Raw genomic sequence first — 18,362 nt, 5'->3', positions numbered from 1 at the left:
CTATCTTTAATAAACTAACGATTTATAATGGAAACATTAGTTTAATTCAAAATTCAATCTAAAACCACAATAAAAATATAGATGGTAAAAATATATAAATATATTTAATATTCGCGGGGCTTCATTGATATAGATTAATTTCGAAGAATTCGGCGGTCTATTATCTAAATTTTGGATGACAAAGTTTAGTTGTTGTAGTTTATTTCAAAAGGGACATCAAAACGCACATGTCTGTTTTGGTATTTAGCCAATCTGAGGTGCGACGAGGCGGCATGCATCGAACTCTTATATGCAACTCTTATACGAACATGTTCGGACGCTTTTCAAATGTTACGCTCTAAAACGAAAAAAGAGAAATAGAGTCCACAGTAATTTTTTTTAGATTCCACCCGGTTCCACAGATTCCACAGAACAAGTCCACACAGTCCACTCTGCTCGGAGTGGAAGCCATTCGCTTCGTGGCAAAATGTTTGTTTATCCAGTTGACAGTTTGTGGAAAATCGTCACGGTGAACGCATCAAACGAGAATCGAACGCGGAAGAACGGCGAGAAAAGCGAGGAAAACGGGTGCAGAGACAGGACTGATTGGGAAATATGTGCGCCTGAGTTTCCCGGCCAGAAGGCAAAGTGCCAAATGCTCTGACAAATAATTCCTGTAATAATCAGCGAGATTGAAATCTACGCGACGCGACGCTCATAAAATTCAAATGCAGCGCAAAAAGTGAACAGCAGTGTAGCGGAAATTAAATTGTTTTAGCCAGTGCCAAAACGGAAATAGAAAATCGGAAGAAAAGCCGAACTACAGTTTAAACTCTCATTGCGACTAATCGAATCGAATCCGGTGGATCAATCGAATCCGAAAGATGGCCCGCAACTTCCTCTCAATCGGATTACTTTTGACCCTGATCGCCAGCGGTCAGGCTCATCTAAATATTTTCCTCAACTTGCACGAGGTGCTGCGTCTAATCGGTAAGTAATCGTGTTGATTTTCACAACTCAAGTCGCCTTTTGGCTTTTCAATTAACTTGGCAATTATTTGCCACTTTGTGTGCGTCCGACTTTAAATCAAATTTGATTTATGCCAAGCCGGAATTTTCTTGCTTGGCTCCTGGGCAATCGAATAGCGACTTGCTGGGATTATTTACTCTTTTTACGTAAATAAAATATTCCTTTAATTGTTTCTGGCCTTGGAGCTATGAACCAGCTTTTTCTCTCTATAAATTGGCCAGCTTACTGAGGAAATTTTCTATTTGTCGAGCATGTTTTCTGTATCTTTGATTTAATTGTTTGGTAGGCTTGTCTCGATAAATAGAAATACTCAAACGATTTATTGTCAATACTTATGTTTATTCATTAACGTTTAATTGAATTCGCCTGCGAAGTAGATTCTTCCTTGTCTAACCGCTGTTGTACTGCTCCGTTTTGTTCTTACAAATAATTTCTACATTTCTTTCATAATTGTAAATTATATAAATAAAAATTAGAAGCATATGTATAGAAGCATATAAAAAAAGTACTATATTTACTCTCTTGTTTTTAACATATTTTTTTTACATAAATGAATACTATTTTGAGCAGCTATACAAATCCGAGTGACTGATTTTTGGCCCTTATCAAAACAGATTTGTTTATATGCATCTAATAACCAGGTTTCCACTTGGATAAGCTAATCGGCTTTGGGATATCTTGAGACCGATGTCCAAGTATCTTTAATCTACTTTTATATTTATTCTTCTCCATCTTCCCACCTCATTTGGTTCGACCCAAGCCATTCTCCACCAGAAAGAAACACACACAAATTCTGTCGAAGAGATTGCCAAGCTAATAAAAGTGGGGAAAATTGTTTTACAATGTGTCACAGGGCCAGACAAAGAATTTACAACCCAGTGAATATAAAAAATAAATCAGTAGCCCAAAGGAAAGGGTGAAGCGGCCCAAGTTGGGCCACATCCATGTGGAATCATAAAACACATGCAAAGTGTTTGTTCGGCAGTGGCAAGGGGTGTTCTTGGAGCAGTGGGTTCTTGGGATCGGGGGGTCCAGATAGGGAAAAATTATCAAAAATTATGTTGTAAAATTTACAACACTCGCGTGTTTGTGCCCGTGGCTGATGGATGGGCGTCAGGAGTTGGGAGTTCGGAGTTCGGAGTAGGGCCACAGATTGCATCGCGTCACTTGTGAATAACTGGGTAAATATTTGAGCTGCAGTGCCGGGCTGCTAATCAGGCGCTAATCTAGCCGGTTATCACCGTCTGCCACTCGTCGTAATTCATGTTTGATTGGAGTTCTGGCCTCAGTGTCCTGGCTGCGCGACTACTCACCTCGCTATCAGTTAAAAGCGCCAGCAGACAATCAATCAAAGGCGATACGGCAAGTGGGTGGGATAGAATGGTATGGGATGGTATGTTGTGAGATAGAATGGTATGGTATGGGATGTATGGCCAGTTGAGGCTTTCCACTTGACATGGCTCGGGGAAATTTATTAGTTGTGTCAGTCGAGTGTCAAACGAAATCAGCATTAAACCCATTAAGCGGTGGCCGCTATTCATTTTTCGCCCAACTCCTCCAATTGCACTTTCCCCGAAGGGTTTTCGGTTTTGGTTTTGGTTTTGGTTTTCGGGATTGGGTGGCGATACCCTCTCCAATTATTCAGCGCTGACAGCGGGTTGCATGCCTGACCTACTTTCCGAACCTTCACTGTGTGTTCGCAACGCCCGGGTAGGTGTCACTCTATTTTATTTTATTTTACTTTATTTTTTTAGCGGTCGCTTCAAAAGCCTTTGTGTGAGTGCACATCAATTAAATTGTCAACCCAGCAGCAGAGTGAAGGAGAATCGCCCGAAGAAGAGCTCCATGCACTTCCATGCAGCTGCGGCATGGCATTCACTGTTCGTTAGGCTAACATCCATACCCATAGCACACATAACCCGCCACGCCGCCATGCCATCCCATGGCCCACCCACTTTTCCATCCAGGAGTGCGCCCCAAATTGCTGTGCTCTATGCAAACCATGTCAGGTGTGGATCAGGCCTGGTGGTGGGGTCTTCTTGGTTCGGTGGCTCTGTGGCCCAGCTCGTTAGCGAAATGAGCGGATATGTAAAGTCGGTGCAGTTGATGGATTTTGCGGCTGCAATGAGTGACCAAAGGGGTTTGGGTGAAACACAGCTCGAAAGTAGTCGGGTGTGGGTGTGGATAATCAGGGGAAACACGTTATCTAAAGGGAATTACTACTACTTCATCTTAGGATACTGATCTCCCATGCTTTGTTGCAGATAATGCTCAGGCATATAGCAAGAAAACCAATTAAATTCATATACCCACCCCTTTCATAATTTTGCTCATAGCATCGACACTCTGAAAACTTTTCCCCCACACTTGACTCAATGGGGCTTTTAACTTTGCCCAACTTTGTATCCCTGCCAGCTGTCTGAGCAGATCCTTTATCCACGTAACCCATGGACGTTGCCAGTCACGTTCTGGGTCTGTCTATCAACACTTGCTAATCTCAACCCCATCTCTCTAAATGGTTTGACACTTTCAACTGGCGCGGGCCGAAAGATTCATCATCTCGAAATGAACATGATTTGCCGGCGAACAATGGAGATTGTTGCCAACTCACGTTTGGCTAATAAAAGCAAGAGCATTTGCTCCGCCCAACAAAACATATTTCGCCAAGTAATGCGAACTCAATTAGGGCGCAGCAGCATCATCGCCATCATCTGCATCCCAGGGCTCAAAAGTTCGGGCGAAATCTCTGGCGTGCGTGGCCAAAAATATTTCACCCTCGGAATAATTAATGCTGCAGTTGGAACCGAAGGCATTAGATTTGCCAGAGCGTGCGGCATGTGTTGCCAACTTGCCCCGACAACACAAACAAGCGGCTGCCCCTGCTCCTGCCACCTGCCACCTGTCTCCTGTCCCCTGTCTCCTGTCTACACCGGACCAACTTTTGTGTAGCACTGGAAATACAAATACTCATTATATTTGTGATTTGGAATCACTCTGAAGTACTCTGCAACCAGAACTCGTACCAAATGGTAGATTCCTGGTGGATAGAGAGCTTTTAATACTCTTCTCCAACTTTTGGGATTTTTCCTCCGTGTACCGATCCATCCAGTTGCCAGGTTGTTATGTCTGGCTTCATGCAGAGTTAAACGCGTAATTGGCAAATGAACAACGCGCACAGAACAGAAACAGAAGGCAGAATGTCGATGCAACAGTGACGACAACAACAGGACGACGACATCAGCTGCTGCAGCAACAGCAACAGTAACATCAATTGCTGCAGCATCAACAGCAGCAGCAGCAGCAGCAACTTCTGTGCCAACAGCACTCATTTTGCACACTTTTCGCTAGTCGGGCGGAATTATCTGTTGTCACTCGATATTATATAAATCATGTTAGGAAAGCCGAATGAACTAAAAATATATATTTAAATATGAACATTTGCGATAGCCTTAATGGAACAATTTGGTTTCGCCTATGGAAGATTTATAAATATCTTTTATTTTCTGTGCCATCAAAACATATATAATATGTACATATACACAAATTGTAATTTCTAGATTCGTTTTTCTGTGTGCACTTCATTCCCTCACCTCCTCGCTTTTGGCTAGTCATTGTCCCTCTTCTGGCTTTCACTTCATCCCCGTGTATTGCATAATATTACTATGTGGCGTTAACAAAAATCGGTTATGGTTACGTAATTAAGGCCACCACTTGCGCTTAATTAAATCACTAAATCATTGGCGGATGTTGTGTTTGTTTGAGCGTTGTTCAGGAGCCATTGAGGGTGACAATTAACAAATTATCATAAGCAACTTGTTGTTCATCACGCATTCGCACCTGCATGTGCGCAAATGTAGATTTGCAGTCAAAATGTTAAAGTTTTCAACGAAAAAAGTTTCAGTTTAAATGTAATCGGATTCAACAAATAACCCTCTATAATCTTATATGCTTTACTGCAATTTACGATGCAAGCCTCATCATGTCGCCAATAGCCATAAGCCTAATAATTATATTTGATTTATTCCTCCATATTTCGTATTTTATATGAGAAGCATTTACGTTTACTATTTATTTTCATGGCATATATAAAATTTAAGCTAACGGTCATTATACAAAAATACATCCTATGAGCATTGAAAATCATAAGGCTTAACAAGTTACTATTTCAAATTGGTGATGAGTAATACTTAATATATCCATGTGCTCACTTCCCTGTCAATCTCTATAAGTTGTGGCAATCAACTGCACCCAAAAAGACCAAAAATAAGAAGCCACACCGAATTAAACTATCTATAATTGCTTTGAACCAGGCCATTTATCCGGCTTTCAATTAAAGTAAATTTATTTAAATTAAAATCATATTTCACATTCCAATTTAGCAACGCCACAAATTCCCCAAAGTGCCTTCACATATCAACTCGATTTTCACCCCCTCAGAGAAAAATTGAGTTTCCTCAGTCATATCTAAAGTGCTTCAATGCTCGGTCTGTCAGTCGTCCGGACTTGTTATCAAATTAATTTAATCAGTTTCAATTGTTTATGTTCTTTTGGACTTCTTGCTGGGGGATCTGTTTTCGTTGCATTTTCTTTTTTCGGATTTTGCATGATTTGTGGTGGTCAGACACGAAATGGGAGAGTTTTCCGTTGCCGCCCATTGTCCCACACCCCTTGAATGAAGAACAGAATGAGTTGCACAACTTCCAGTCGACTTGAGCGTTTTCCCCAATTTTCGGCTGGAGTTTATCATTTGGTTTTTATGATTTCTGTTTTTTCTTCCGGCAATTATCCGCCTAGACAAATTGTTGCGTCCATTATGCGGCGAATTTAATGGCTTGCTTCGATGGCAAACACATGTGGGTGGTGGAAAACTTATGGGCTTTCACAGGAACGAGTTCCGATTGCGTGTGGGGATTAAGTCGAAAGAAAGCCTCTTGTATTTATGCTAATCCTTGGGAAAATGCCAAAATCATCTTACTCGCGCACGGAAAGGTAATCAAATAACCTTAGGGCTTTCGGATACGAAAATACTACAGCTCGAGGGTAATTAAGCTGGAGTAAAATCACTTTCCCACAATCATGATGGGTGATTAGCAGGGGGTTGTCCTCTCTCATCCTGCAAATGCATCGGCTAGGCTGCAAATAAAATGTCTAAATAAACAAAGGCCAATGCACGCGACCAAAGAGCAATGGTATCTAGCGGATACCTACGCATCCAACCCTCCACCCCTGTAATCCGAAGTGAGAAAAGTCGCACACAACAATGTCAATGGCGAGGGAGGGGCATTGGAAAGGTAGAAACCTTCCCAGCAGCACAACTTAATGGACCAGAAATGCGTCGTGCAAACAGCAGCCGCACCGGGAGCACCAGCTCCCCCAGAATCACAGCTCGGTGTCCCTGACCCTCGTCCTGGCGACCAACTGCGTATGCAAACAAACGGGCGCAGAGGGAGGACTTTCGCCCGGAAGCGAAATGCCGGGCAGGATGGCTCTGCCACTGCAAACTGAATGAAAAGCAGGCGGGCCCGGCACTTGAGCACGCCGTGGCTTCCATCCCTCCCTGCCTCGCAGTCAGCGTCTCCAAGCCAGTTCCAGCGGCTGGAAGCCGCTCACCCCTGGTGAGCAAGGGTCCTACTCCCACCGCCATTCAACCCTGCCTGCAACCCGCGTTGAGTGCTTTATTTGCAACCGCTGGTGGCAGGGGTGGATGTGGATATGGATGTGATGTTGCAGGCTGACATTACCGATGATGACAGGCGCACAGTGGTGTGCCATCACAAAAGCTAGTTATATGCTTATGGAAAAGTCTATTTACCCATATTAAACTAGGAACACATCCGGTTTATGAACTGTCAAATACTTTGCTTATGCAAAATATTTTATTTCATATGGGATATGCAGAGGATGCTTAGTACTTTTCCCACCTCTTGTACCACTGTCATAATTCCCATATTTTTATTGCTGGCGAATTCCGGCGGGCGCCTCGTCGTCCTCCCCTTCCCGTCACTGCCCACCACCCCGGGCCATTTTGACATGACTCTCGTAATGAGCCCGTAAATTATTTTTTATTATTTTGTATTTAATTTTTTCATTGCCCGCTTTTGTTCCTTGGCGCAACTCCTTTGCGTTCAGGAGACCGACAGGAAGCGGGAAAAAATGCCGGCGCGTGTGTGGCATCCATTTGATATGAGAATTGATTGTGGGAATCGAATGTGGTGGGTCTGCCGAATGGAAGGAGGGGAAATGAACGGCCAATCGATACTCAACGAGATGGCGAGGCACAATTCGGCACTAAAGATGCCTAAATGAAGCATATTATGGGTTTGTCAGGGAGTCCATTAACAAAATGCTAATTACTTTCCGCACAATTATGCGCTTCGAGCTCCAAAAATCCATGAGCACATATTTACCCAATGCAGCTTATTGGAAAATTTCACACGCCCGCACAGCCCAAGCTTCCATGGATGCAGTAGCTCCAGCTTCCCACGCACAGGGAAAAGATAGCAAAAGTGGGGAACTCTCCCCTCCCTTTATGAAAACACATATGGCTGATTCCCTGTGTGTGAGTTCTGATAACATGGATGGCAATTAACCATTTTCTGGAGCTCTTAAGAGCGGAAAAAAGCGATATGCATGTGAGGGCTCGTAATGAGTTTCTTTTGGGTGATAATCTGCAGATTGAACTAACAGCTGAGAGGGGGTCGTATTTATATTCCACTCTTCTAACTGAAAAACAATATTATTACGAATACATTAATGCGCAGATATTTGTAAATATATAAGATAAACTTGTCGCTATTTGTTTTCTAGACATGTGGATCCTTTATATACATATAAACTGCTATTACATGGTGTGAAAAATGTTTGAATTTAAAACTTTAAGGCTTTAAGTGCTGTTTAATTATGGAACTTTTAAACTGAATGGTGTATATATTATATATTATATATTGGAGCAATGGAGAATAAAACCATTTAATGCGCCAAGGGGAACACGTTTAACAAAAGTTTTGAAAGCAGCTTAAACTTCCGAACGTTTTTCTTCGGCATCGTAAAAACAAATCTTTTGTCCAGACCATAGTCGAGCTGAAACTAAGTCTCATAACTCTCACATAAACAAATTTCGAAACTGCTGTACGTTCGATTGCCCCAAATTTCTGTTTCATTTATTTGGATATTGGATACTTTGGATGCGCCCTGTCAGTTGGGGATGATGGATCTCCACACTCTCGGACATGTGCCAATCGACTGCCCTACAATTCCGCGCAAATCGAAATAAAGCCAGCATTATTTCACTCTTCCATCGGGGTTATGTGATCAGCAGACATAGCCTGGCCTATATAATTTATGTCTGCAATTGACGACAGTGAAGAGTTCCTGCTTTATCAGCATCTGCGTTCGTAATTTTCCTGTCACGCCCGATGAAAACTGCACATGGCACGTGAAGATGCGGAGTGGAAAGGAGACGGCCGCAGAATCCTGATTATGCTGCGGTTTATTTTAAGTTTAATTAGGCGATGAGCAGAGTATTTATAAAATTCATTTACTTAGAGGGTAGAACATGGGGCACTGCCAGGAGTTTCGCCTGATTCGCTCCACAGCGAATGCAATTCGCTCTGCGTTCTTCCGTGAATTAGTCGCGGTTATTATCATGTCTGTTCCCCCATCCGTCCATGATATGTGAGTGTTCCCAACTCGGGCTTGTTTTCGTTGGGTTCTCCTCGGTGTGGAGCGTGAAATGTCTGGTTGTTCGGGGGTGAGTGGCCATTTGGCAACATAATCATTAACATATTTAAATGCGGCATAAGCCAGGGGTGCTACCAATGAATGAATAAGTGAATGAGTGTATTCAAATGTTAATCTATTAGATGCACCCAGTCGAATGAGCACTTCAAAGTCAATTTCACATGGTGTCTCTTTTGAGTGTCTAATAAAGAGCATTCAAAATTTTAAGCAATTAGGTGTCATTAAACAATTTGCCAGCCAATATGATGGATACATCGTTGCTAGTAGGGTGGATTACATATTAAAAAAAGTCGCTAAACACCTAGTTAGCTCTTGCCCGCTTGCATTTTTCATGGTCTTGTTTTCATAGTACGTCATTAGTATGCTTACCACTTACCCACTCAAACAAACATTTATTTAACGTCCTACTAATTACTTAAAAACACCCGCATACAATTATCTCACCGCTAAGCTGTGTTAATTATACAGATCTTAACATATGGATGTATTTTTTCTGCTTTTCCCTTATCCACCGGACTTGATGAGTGAAACAAACCGCCAAACAGAGTAGAGAAAGGCGGCAGTGGGAAAAGCGGAGAAAAGCTTCTGATTCAGCGTCGTGTGTGGTAAAGTTTACACTTTTTGGTTGGATTTTCCGTTTTATTTTTCTCCCTTCTGCATCGTCACGTTTACAAGATGATAGAGCCTTAACCACTTTTCAACGGCGAATGAAAACAAACCAGAACCCAAATATATATGTGTGTATGTATTTGCCTGACCCAAAAAACACTCGAAACAAACAAAGCTGAAAAGTTTCTGTGGAGGCCAGCCACCAGCCACTTTTTTTGGGGAGGTGGCATGGGTGACAATGTCCACTTCAGTGGCAGCAACGCCTACGCCAATGCAACAATGCTAATCTGCTCTTCCTGCCGCCTGACGCCTGCCGCCTTCTGCTCTTTGTTCTTGTTTGTAGCCCGGGCAGCTGGTCCGCAACAAAAAGTCAATACTACTGGAGGTTCAAGAGCTCCTCACTCGGTCAGAGTCATAAATTACCGCATCCCTGGGGTGCTATTGAAAAATATGTGCGTTTCGCTCCCCGACGATCCGCCACTGCCGTTCCCTCCACTGTTTGTTTGGGCTCTCAACGATGCCCCGAGGACGAGGAGGCTCCTCCGGCGTTGGCCAAAAACCCAACTGCCTTGTCAAAATTGTTCATAAATTTTTGGGCTTAAATTTCAGCACAGGAAGTTGCTGTTTACTTAGCACACACATACACACACACTGCGTCTTTTTGTCTTTTGACTGCGGAATGGACCATGGGCCACCCATGGCGACAGAGACTGGATGCATATCCAAATCCACAGCACACATTAGGAGCTGACCCGAGCAGACCCGGCCAGCAAACCGCAGGGCAACGCTTGGGGCTCCATCTTCCAGCCAGGTGGTGGATGTGGTGGAGGCGGTGTAGGTGGTGCCACCTGTCCCTCCCCCCCAGAGAACCCAGTCCAAGCCCCAAAAAACCCCACCCATTGCCAATCCTAAGCAGCCCATTTGCTGTCCCTGCCTCGTGGTGGTCGGTCCACCGCCCTCGCTTTATGACTTACCATAAATTTTATGACAGCGCCTAGACACCGATATACAGACGGATTCGGAGATCCCTCAACCAGAGGTGATAAAAATTTCATTACGTCACGCAATGCAGCTCGAGCAAAAAGACTGGCAAAACACACTAAGAGAAATGACGAAAAATAACTTAGTAACTTAGTAATCCAGTTCCTATAGTCAGTAATATTTTCCTACCACTTTAGCAGAAATCACTTATCGAACAAAATAAACCCAAGTTAGAACTATGTTTTCCTCAGTGGATTCGCTGCGAAATTGATAAAAAACTTGGCACCAGTGGCAAGTTAATGGCAGAAATCCCAGTCGAGGGTGGAGCCCGGAGGCAGGACTGATGGATGTGGGTGGGTCTTGCCACATCAACTGGATTCCCCGTTGTCTTTGCAGGTGTCGGTTGCTATCGCACGGATAATAATCACATTAACTTCTCCAGATAATCACATTAAATTTAAGAGCCCGCCCGTTAATGCTCCCTTTGATTTTTTATGAGTCAATAAGACTTCACTTCATTTCAGTTCACTTCACTCCCTATCACGCCTTTGATGGAGGCCACAGCCATCCACTAACCCAACATTTGTGGTTCTACTGTGCACCTGCCCAAGTGCTCTTCGAAGGACTTGGTCCTGAGTATCAGCCAAGTAGCTTGGGCATTAGATTAATTACCGATTAGTGGTGGAATAATTAAGCTGTTTAATTGCCTTGACCCAAATGGGCTTCAGTCAGGAAAGGACTTATAAGTGTGCTCTGGAAATCGTTTCGTAGAGCCTGAGGAAAATAACTGGAAAGCGTTGGGCGTCTGTTATAGTACAGTTTTCCAACATTAATAACTGGAGTTAAATATATATTAATTTATCAAAACAATTTCAATGCACTTTAACTTTGTTTTTCGTCCTATAACGCAGGGTTGGCTCTCTATATTACACAATTTTATTTATGGAGTTCAAGCATAAAATGCTCTAATTAGCTCTTACTTGATAGATGGTTCAAAGCCATTTAAAAAACAAAAGGCGATGCAATATCGTTTCGCAACTAGTTACGATCCTTGCTCCTTTACATTTTTAATTGAAGATCGAGACTCACGTAACGAGGCTTCTTCTGCCCAAGGCCAGGCAAACGCCATAAATGTAATGCGTTTCTATTATGGGCCTCGTCATAGAGATCCACCAACAGTTGGCAACATAATTTATGCACCACAGCCCGCCTTCTGCGCGGAATTTATGGTCTTGACCAGAGGAGAGCATCCATATCCATCGCACCAGGCCGCGTCGAGGTGATAATGTAAGGGAAAACACACGAGTGGGGCTCGGGTGGGGCCTGAGCTGCAGGCACATGGAGCCATGGCTTAGGAAGAGCTTCAGTATCGCGGTATAAGGTAAGGAGCCTGGGATACCGCCCAGCGGTATCAGACCAGAACCCCAAGATGAAAGAGCAAAGACCAAGGCAAATAAATTGCAGCTGCTCGACCGGGGCGATGAAATACAAATAGAAATACTTGGCAGCTACTGGACGTTGGATGAAGTTGCCACAGAGTTGGCTGGTGGGAACAGGAGAGGAATCTGCCGGGGGCACACACCGACTGTCAGTCGCAGTCACTCCACATGTCCTTTGGCTTGTTTGTCTTACACTCTGACGCTCCGTGGATCGTAGCCGGGTGAAGTAAAGTTGTTTGGCCAGACGAGACTTGGCCAAATGTCGGGCCAACGCAGTCGAGCACGAATCATGACCATTTGGGCATAAAAATTACCTTTCCTTGGCCGACTGTTCACTGGGAGAAAAGCAGTTAAATCGTTAAGTTAAGTTAAATCGAGCCACATTAATATATTCACTTGTTCATTTAAAACTAAGAGTTTATTAAGTAAATTCCCTTTATATTTATATACAATTTGAGAATACTTTATATATCAACTATTTTTTCATTACCATTTTTCCGTGTACTGAGTTCGTTTTTTTCCGACCTTTCTTGACCTTTTGTGGTTAGCTTGAGCTCAGATTCCGGACCACTCGACTCGCCTCCGATTTAATCAGCCTCGCCGACTAACATATAATTTTGTGAATTGCAAGTTGCATGATAGGCACAACGGCCATGTTGTTATGCGGTTCCCAGGCCCAATAGGTACTCCCTTTCCTCCAAATGGAGCCGAGGCCAGCAAATTGAATCCGCTTGGGTTACGATGTACCCTGAGCCTCTGGCTCAGATAAATTCCGGGCCTTCTGCGCTCGTATGCAGATTGAAATGGCAGAGCCCATTAGAGTTCGGCTCAAGCCTTTTCCCGCCAAAGAAAACAGAGAGTTGGCCCGCGGTAATGACCCTAAATCAGCATCAGCTTCTAGGCCAATGCCCAAACGAATGTCATCATCGGCCGCGGGTCCCCCGAAAGATGGAGCATCCCCCAGATGGTAATAAAAATGTCGTCTGACTTTCGACGGGGGTGTCCCCCTTGCTTTTCGGTCCCTCTGTCTGGGTTTAATGCACAACATATTCATGTGTCAAAAGACAATTTCGGATTTATGGCCTGCGAAATCCCCAGCCAGAATCCCCAGCCAGCGAATGACGCAATGTGGGCGAGCAACCAACAACGACAAAAAATATGTTAAGAAAGCATAAAATGATATCCAAACTACCCACTACCCACTATGTTCTGGTCTGGGTTTCAGTCTGGTCCTCGCTTGGAAATCTCGCTCATGTCTGTCTGCCTTGGGTTTGCATAAATTAGGATCTGGACGGGTTGCTGAAAGGAAAAGGAAGTTGGGGTGGGGGGAATATTCGGTTGATAGCGCAAAAAATGGGGTTTTTCTTTTTTTTTGTTCCACAATATCTCTGCATGTGTGTGGAAGAGTTTTCCCTTTTTGGTTGATGCGTTTGCTATGGCATTTTTAGGGTTGTAATTGAAATTAAATAGATGTCGTGCCATGAATTCAAATCGCCCTCGTTTGGCCTGCAAAATGTGATTCTTAAAGATTTAGGGATGCGAAATCGTTTTTGGGGTACCCACTGCTGAAATATGAAACAGGACCTTGATCGAAAACTTAAATTCTTGTCCAGAAGTGCGGAAATTCCCAGCTAGATAGTAAAGAATAGTTTCCACGAGGAACTGTTAACTGAATTGCATTCATCCTTTTTGCGTCAGTTCAGCAAAAATGGCTGTACTTAAACTCAAATCCTTCCCTCGCTCTTTTCTCTTATTTTTATCAACACCCAGCGAGAAAAGCAATTGCTTTTCCTCCCCTTCAGACATATTTCCTGCACTTGGTAACTATTTTCGCTCAGCTTGAAAAACTTTTACTTTTCTCCAAGCGCTGAATTTATGTGTCACTGGCACTGGAGGTGGAAGTGGAAGTTTTGGGGCGCCGTCTCCCACCACTTTCCCTTCGGCCTTTGCCCTGATTGATGTTGGCCAAATCGATTTTCCTTCGAGCCACCTGTGTCCCCTGTGTTCCCAGCGCTCCCACATCCGCAGCATCGACTTCATTTGTTGGGCAATCAGCTCTAATTAGCACCAGACCAAGTTGAAATGCAAAACGCGTAGCGAGGGGAGTTCGAGGGGTTGTGGGCGATGGGTGGCTCAAAGTAAATTGCTATTACTTGCCTATAATTGTGTTAGAAGTCGAGCGAAGCGGGGGTGGAAAAGTTTTACATCTGCGGAATTTTAATTGTAATTGTTTTCAAAGTTGAATGCTAGAATGGGCCACTGATAGGAATTGACGGCCAAATAAAGATTGTCTTTAAAGGGTTCCGCAATTTTAGTAGTTGGTCTACTTCGGCTTACTTAAATACGAGTATGTGTGCAGTGATAGTACAGATTAGTCTTAGTGGTAACAGGTAAAAAAGTAATTTTCGCGACTGTTTAAAACTGTGCTTATAAACCATTTAATGTGGTTTGAGTTCATAAAGAAAGGATTGCAGCGAGCTGCTTTCGGGCTCTTATCGTCGCATTTATATCCGCTCACACATCCACTTCTTTTTCTGTTTAATGAGCTGCACCTCACATGTCTCCGGCCCATTAACCCTTTGACCCCGCACCGCGGCGGCTCTGCAGTTATCACGAGCTCTCTATCTGGCTTAGCAGGGCTCATTATGCGACAGTTTCTCATATCTGCCCTTAGACCTCGAACTCCTTCCCTTCTCCCCCTGGCAACTGAACTCAGCTCAGTTCGGCTCAGCTCAGCTCAACTCAACTCAACTCGCAGGGCTTACTAATTACATTTTCAGAGTGCAAACGAAGCGTGCGAGCGGCGGAGAGGGGCTTGTCTGGGGGCCTGGGGTTTGCCCCACTAATTAGTACGATATATATGTGTTTATAATGCGGACCGCTTTATGCGCTCCTCTAGTTCCCGGTGGCATGAATAGACCGAGGAATAAGTGGCATAAATTAAAATAAAATGTACAAGTATGAAATGTAACTGCGGCCGGGCCGCGACTGCGATAAAAATCTAAAATAAACACGCTGCAGCAGCAACATGCAACACACTCACACACATACACACACAGCAGCAGCAGCGGCGACATCAGCATTAATTAAGCATGAACATTTAACCTGCCCACACGGCCACGCCCCCTCCATGCCACATCCGAAAGGGAGTCGCGTGTCTTGGCCAGGGCTCTGCCTTCCCTTTTTATAATTTGATTGATTTATTGTGTATCCCATGGAGGCGCCTCCTCACAGTTGCAGAAGGAAGGGGACCTCACCCCGATCCCTTACCCGAACGCACGGCTAATTTAATTAAAAATGCATTGTTGGACAGGTAACAGTTGCAGGTTGAACACACGACCTGTCAAAACTATCCGATCAATTTGCAGATAAGGATAAGTGGAGGGTGAGGCAGGAACAGGTGCCAGCCGGAGCTCCTAAATAGGCCTCACTTTGGCTGGAAAATGAAGGTTTTTCCTCCGGGCTCGAGGGCTGTACGTTCGTCGTTCGTCCATCATCCCGTCGTTGTTAGCCAACTTATTTGTTGACTGTCCGCAATAAAAAGGGTCCAGAAGCGGGCACAGCAAAAAATAACAATCACTTTAGCAGCGCAGCATGCCATTTAACTCCTTCAATATGTCACTAAAGTGTCCGGGACGACAGATATTTTCTCAGTTCCGATCCAGAGCGAGGAAAATCAATTTTCCACGCCTTCGATGAGCAGAAGAAAACTGTTATCCCTTGTGATTGATTATGCAGTCGGGTCGAGTGACTGAGCGAAAAGTTTTTCTCCAATTCACTGGCCCACAAAAGTATATCATTAATTTCGATCCGACTGGGCGGGATTATCGCTGGCGTATGGGCTTAGGTGATGTGCAACAAGCATGCACATGAAAGAAAATCGCAGTATTTCGTCCCCAATCGTTATTTTATTCAATGTGCTAATTCTAGTTTGATTGATACATTTCTAAGATACATTTTCCAATAATTTTTGCAAGTGTACTAAATGTGTTTACCCTTTTTTCATCCATTTGCAGGAGTCTCGGCGGAGCTTTACTACGTGCGGGAGGGAGCCATTAACGACTACGCCTTGAACTTCGCCGTGCCCGTGCCGGCGAACATTAGTGACGTGACCTTCACGTGGCAGTCCCTGGTGGACCATCCACTGCCATACAGTATTAATATCGCCACGTCGGACACGGAAGTGCTGCCGCGGCCCATTCTGAACATATCCCGGATCGGAGATGTGCCCATGGAACCGCAGACATGGGGCATTGCGCTCAAGTGCTCGGGCACCAGGAATGCCGAGGTCACGGTCACCATTAATGTGGAGGTGATCCTGGATCGGGCGACCAACAACAATACGAATCTAATCTTTAAAAGGAAGAAAATATGTTTGAGGGAGGAGCAGGATAGTGCGCACGAGGAGTACGACGACGATGACTTGGACCTGTTGCAAACTGCGCGTAAGGGACATGGCGGAGATATTCACTATGTGGATCGCAACGATGCGCATGTGGTCGCCAATGGCCACCAGGCGCCGGAGAAGCAGCGCCCTGTGGTCACAGAGTCGCCGGTGGGTCGTGGAAACTCGGGAGGGTCAAAGCGGGACTTTGACCCGATGTTGAGGGAGAACCTGGTGCCCCCGGCCAGTGGCCTGGTTACACTAATTGTGGGTGGCATCCTGGCCCTGGTGCTCGTTTCCACCCTCATCCTGATAGCCTACTGTGCCAAGGGTCCCTCCAAGCGACATCCCTCGAACGGAGTGCATCTCATCAAGACCTCCAGCTTCCAGAGACTGCCCACCATATCGTCGACTGCCCACAACTCGATCTACGTATGCCCATCGACCATCACTCCCACATATGCCACACTGACGCGGCCCTTTCGCGAATATGAGCATGAGCCTGAGGAGTTCAACCGCCGTCTCCAAGAGCTGACAGTCCAAAAGTGCCGCGTCCGGCTCTCCTGCCTCGTCCAGGAGGGAAGCTTTGGGCGAATCTATCGCGGCACTTATAACGACTGCCAGGAGGTATTGGTCAAGACTGTGGCTCAGCACGCCAGCCAGCTGCAAGTGAATCTCCTGCTCCAGGAGTCCATGATGCTGTACGAGGCCTCGCATCCAAATGTCCTCTCCGTTCTGGGCATCTCCATCGAGGACTATGCCACGCCCTTTGTGCTCTATGCCGCCACCGGAAGTGTGAGGAATCTGAAGAGCTTCCTGCAGGATCCGTCGTACGCCAGGAGCGTCACCACCATCCAGACGGTGCTCATGGGCTCACAACTGGCCATGGCCATGGAGCATCTGCACAACCACGGCGTCATCCACAAGGACATTGCGGCCAGGAACTGTGTGTAAGTATTCCCCTGCAATGGGGCTGCGATATAAGTTTTAATAAGTTTGAAGGGTGGATCTTGCGGGAATATTGAAGAAGAGTTAAGGTTCTATTCAAATTAATTGACCGAATTAATTGACTAACTGGCTTATTCTGCTAATAATTTGGGCTTACGAAGTTAAGAAAACGTATTTTAAATCTCTGGAGATCAATATAAATAATATTTAATTTGCCTTCTTTTTTCCCCCAGTATTGATGATCAGCTTCGTGTAAAGCTCACTGATAGTGCTTTGAGTCGCGATCTCTTCCCGGGCGACTACAATTCTCTGGGCGACGGCGAGTACCGACCCATCAAGTGGCTGTCCTTGGAGGCCCTGCAAAAGTCGCATTATAACGAGGGAAGTGATGTGTGGTCCTTCGGGGTCCTCATGTGGGAAATGTGCACTCTGGGTAAACTGCCCTACGCCGAGATCGATCCCTATGAGATGGAGCACTATCTCAAGGACGGATACAGACTGGCCCAGCCTTTCAACTGTCCTGACGAGCTGTAAGTATTTTCTCCTGTCCACTTATGCATTTTATTTTGTTTAGCTCTTATGAATAATGTTGTTCGTTGTTCGACGTCTTATAATACTAACGCAATCTTTTGCAATCTTTGCAGCTTCACCATTATGGCTTATTGTTGGGCCTCCATGCCAACTGAGCGACCTTCGTTCAGTCAGCTACAGATCTGCCTATCGGAGTTCCATACCCAGATTACCAGATATGTTTAACCAGCGGTGCTGAAGCATGCCAAGACCTGTAAATATAACAAGAGGCGACGTCGCAAGATTTTCCAGCAGACCACGTCGTCCACTTTGTTCCCAAAGACATATTAAATGGTAGCGCCTAAGTACTGGGGCTGTAGAAGCTCCCCAGACATAAATGTACGAACGACTTATGAGAAGTGTGGATTAGGTGGGACAAGGTAAAGTGGCCTGGGAACGTCTATCCACATAGCTCCTAGTTATATATTTAGTTAGTAAGGACATGTGACATTTCAATGCAAGAACTAGGATTATCTGAAAAACATAAATACCCTGTTAAGAAACACACACGATCTCTGGAAAAGTAGAGCCAAGGCCCAGTAAAATTGATCCTAAGAGACCCCTTGAAAACTCCACAATGAATTTAAATAAATAGCAAATATTGATATACGAATCGTAGCTAAAACAGATCCATTAAATCCCACAAAAGCCCACAAAAAACCAGTGCTAGGATAGGTCCCAAC

At 44.7% G+C, this 18,362-nt stretch overlaps 1 protein-coding gene across 1 annotated transcript; it reads left to right on the top strand.

The window, feature by feature from the left end:
• Positions 1 to 505: 505 nt before the first annotated feature.
• LOC122613062 (tyrosine-protein kinase Drl) lies at positions 506 to 18,017 on the top strand. Its single transcript, XM_043787036.1, has 4 exons — positions 506 to 969; positions 15,794 to 17,111; positions 17,343 to 17,639; positions 17,754 to 18,017. Exons 1-4 carry the CDS (start codon positions 864 to 866, stop codon positions 17,863 to 17,865), a joined length of 1,833 nt encoding a protein of 610 aa, XP_043642971.1. The 5' UTR covers positions 506 to 863; the 3' UTR covers positions 17,866 to 18,017.
• Positions 18,018 to 18,362: the final 345 nt, after the last annotated feature.

This window comes from Drosophila teissieri, chromosome 2R (assembly GCF_016746235.2).
Source record: "Drosophila teissieri strain GT53w chromosome 2R, Prin_Dtei_1.1, whole genome shotgun sequence".
Taxonomy (NCBI): domain Eukaryota; kingdom Metazoa; phylum Arthropoda; class Insecta; order Diptera; family Drosophilidae; genus Drosophila; species Drosophila teissieri.
This window is presented reverse-complemented; position numbering and strand designations above follow the sequence as displayed.